This window comes from Nicotiana sylvestris, chromosome 12, assembly GCF_000393655.2.
Source record: "Nicotiana sylvestris chromosome 12, ASM39365v2, whole genome shotgun sequence".
Taxonomy (NCBI): Eukaryota; Viridiplantae; Streptophyta; class Magnoliopsida; order Solanales; family Solanaceae; genus Nicotiana; species Nicotiana sylvestris.
The window spans coordinates 61,642,434-61,644,179 of record NC_091068.1 but is presented as its reverse complement, the minus strand read 5'-3'; the positions used below and the strand labels follow the sequence as shown (position 1 = coordinate 61,644,179).

General features: G+C 41.1%; 1 protein-coding gene across 1 annotated transcript; it reads left to right on the top strand.

Annotated features, from left to right (window-relative positions):
* Positions 1 to 988: 988 nt before the first annotated feature.
* Positions 989 to 1,501, top strand: LOC138883117 (uncharacterized). Its single transcript, XM_070163778.1, has one exon. It carries the CDS (start codon positions 989 to 991, stop codon positions 1,499 to 1,501), a length of 513 nt encoding a protein of 170 aa, XP_070019879.1.
* Positions 1,502 to 1,746: the final 245 nt, after the last annotated feature.

Genomic DNA, 1,746 nt, shown 5'->3' with positions numbered 1-1,746 from the left:
CAAGGAGAATGGGAAACACGAGATTTGAAGCTCATACCGTACCAATAATGTTTGCATGATCTTTGTCAACGGTTTCGATCAATGGAGTTCAAGCATATTCCAAGGGTCTATAATGAGGTGGCCGATGCTTTGGCTACCTTGGCATCAATGTTGCACCATCCGAACAAATTTTATGTCGATCCTCTACATATTCAAGTCCGAGATCAGCATGCTTACTGTAACATGGTGGAAGAAGAACTTGATGGTGAACCGTGGTTCCATGATATCAGGGAGTACATCAGAATAGGGGTATATCCGGTGCAAGCCATGGGGGATCAAAAGAGAAGAATTCGATGGTTGGCAAGTTGATTTTTCTTCATTGGAGGAGTTTTGTATAAAAGAACTCCTGATCTTGGATTGTTGAGATGCTTAGATGCTAAACAAGACACGACTATCATGACCGAAGTGCATTCTGGAGTCTGTGGACCACATATGAGTAGATATGTGCTGGCGAAGAAAATTCTCCGAGCAGGTTATTATTGGCTCACCATGGAGCGAGATTGTATCAGTTTTGTGCACAAATGTCATCAATGCCAGGTACATGGAGATTTAATTCATTCTCTACCATCGGAATTGGACACAATGTCGGCACCATGGCCCTTCGTTGCTTGGGGCATGGATGTCATTGGTCCAATTGAACCAACAGCATCCAACGGGCACAGGTTATTCTGGTGGCCATTGATTATTTCACCAAGTGGGTTAAGGCTAAAACTCTCAAGTCTGTGACCAAGAAAGCAGTGGTCGATTTTATTCACTCAAATATCATCTGTTGATTTGGGATACCAAAGGTGTTAATTTCACAGATAATGGTGCTATTCTTAATAGTAACTTGATGAAAGAGGTATATCAACAATTTAAGATTACGCATCGCAATTCCACCCCATATCACCCCAAGGCGAATGGAGAAGTCAAGGCAGCCAACAAGAATATAAAGAAGATACTTCAGAAAATGGTGGAAGGTTCCAGGCAATGGCATGAAAAGTTACCATTCACATTGTTGGGTTATCGCACTACTATTCGCACTTCAGTGGGTGCAACTCCTTACTTATTGGTATATGGCACTGAAGTAGTGATACATGCGGAAGTTGAAATCCCTTCCCTTCGGATTGTTGCTGAGGCCGAGATTAAGGATGATGAGTGGGTCAAAACCCATTTGGAGCAGTTAAATTTGATCGATGAGAAGATATTGGCACCAGTGTGTCATGGGCAGTTATATCAAAAGAGAATGGAAAGAGCGTACAACAAAAAGGTGCATCCCCGTAAGTTTGAAATGGGTCAGCAAGTATTAATGCGCATCCTTCCACACCAGGCCGAAGCGAAGGGCAAGTTCGCCCCAAATTGGCAAGGGCCGTTCATTGTAACAAGAGTGTTGTCCAATGGTGCTTTGTATCTAACATATGTCGAAGGAAAATGTGTAGACATTGCTATCAATTCTGATGCAGTCAAGAGATACTATGTATGATTTCTTTGGTTCAATTGTTGATTTTTGTACTTGGCATTGTTTCGAAGATTGGAATGACGAAGGCAATTTGTTCTGCTATCTAAACACTCTACCCTTTGTTTCCCCTTTTGAGCCTTATTTATTTTATTTCATACCCCTCTTTTGGAATCAATAAAGAAAAAGAGAGAAAAGAAAAAGAAAGAAAAAAAGAAGAAAAGAAGCGAAAAAGAGAAAGAACAAGAAAACAAAGAAATTCAGGTGTGAAC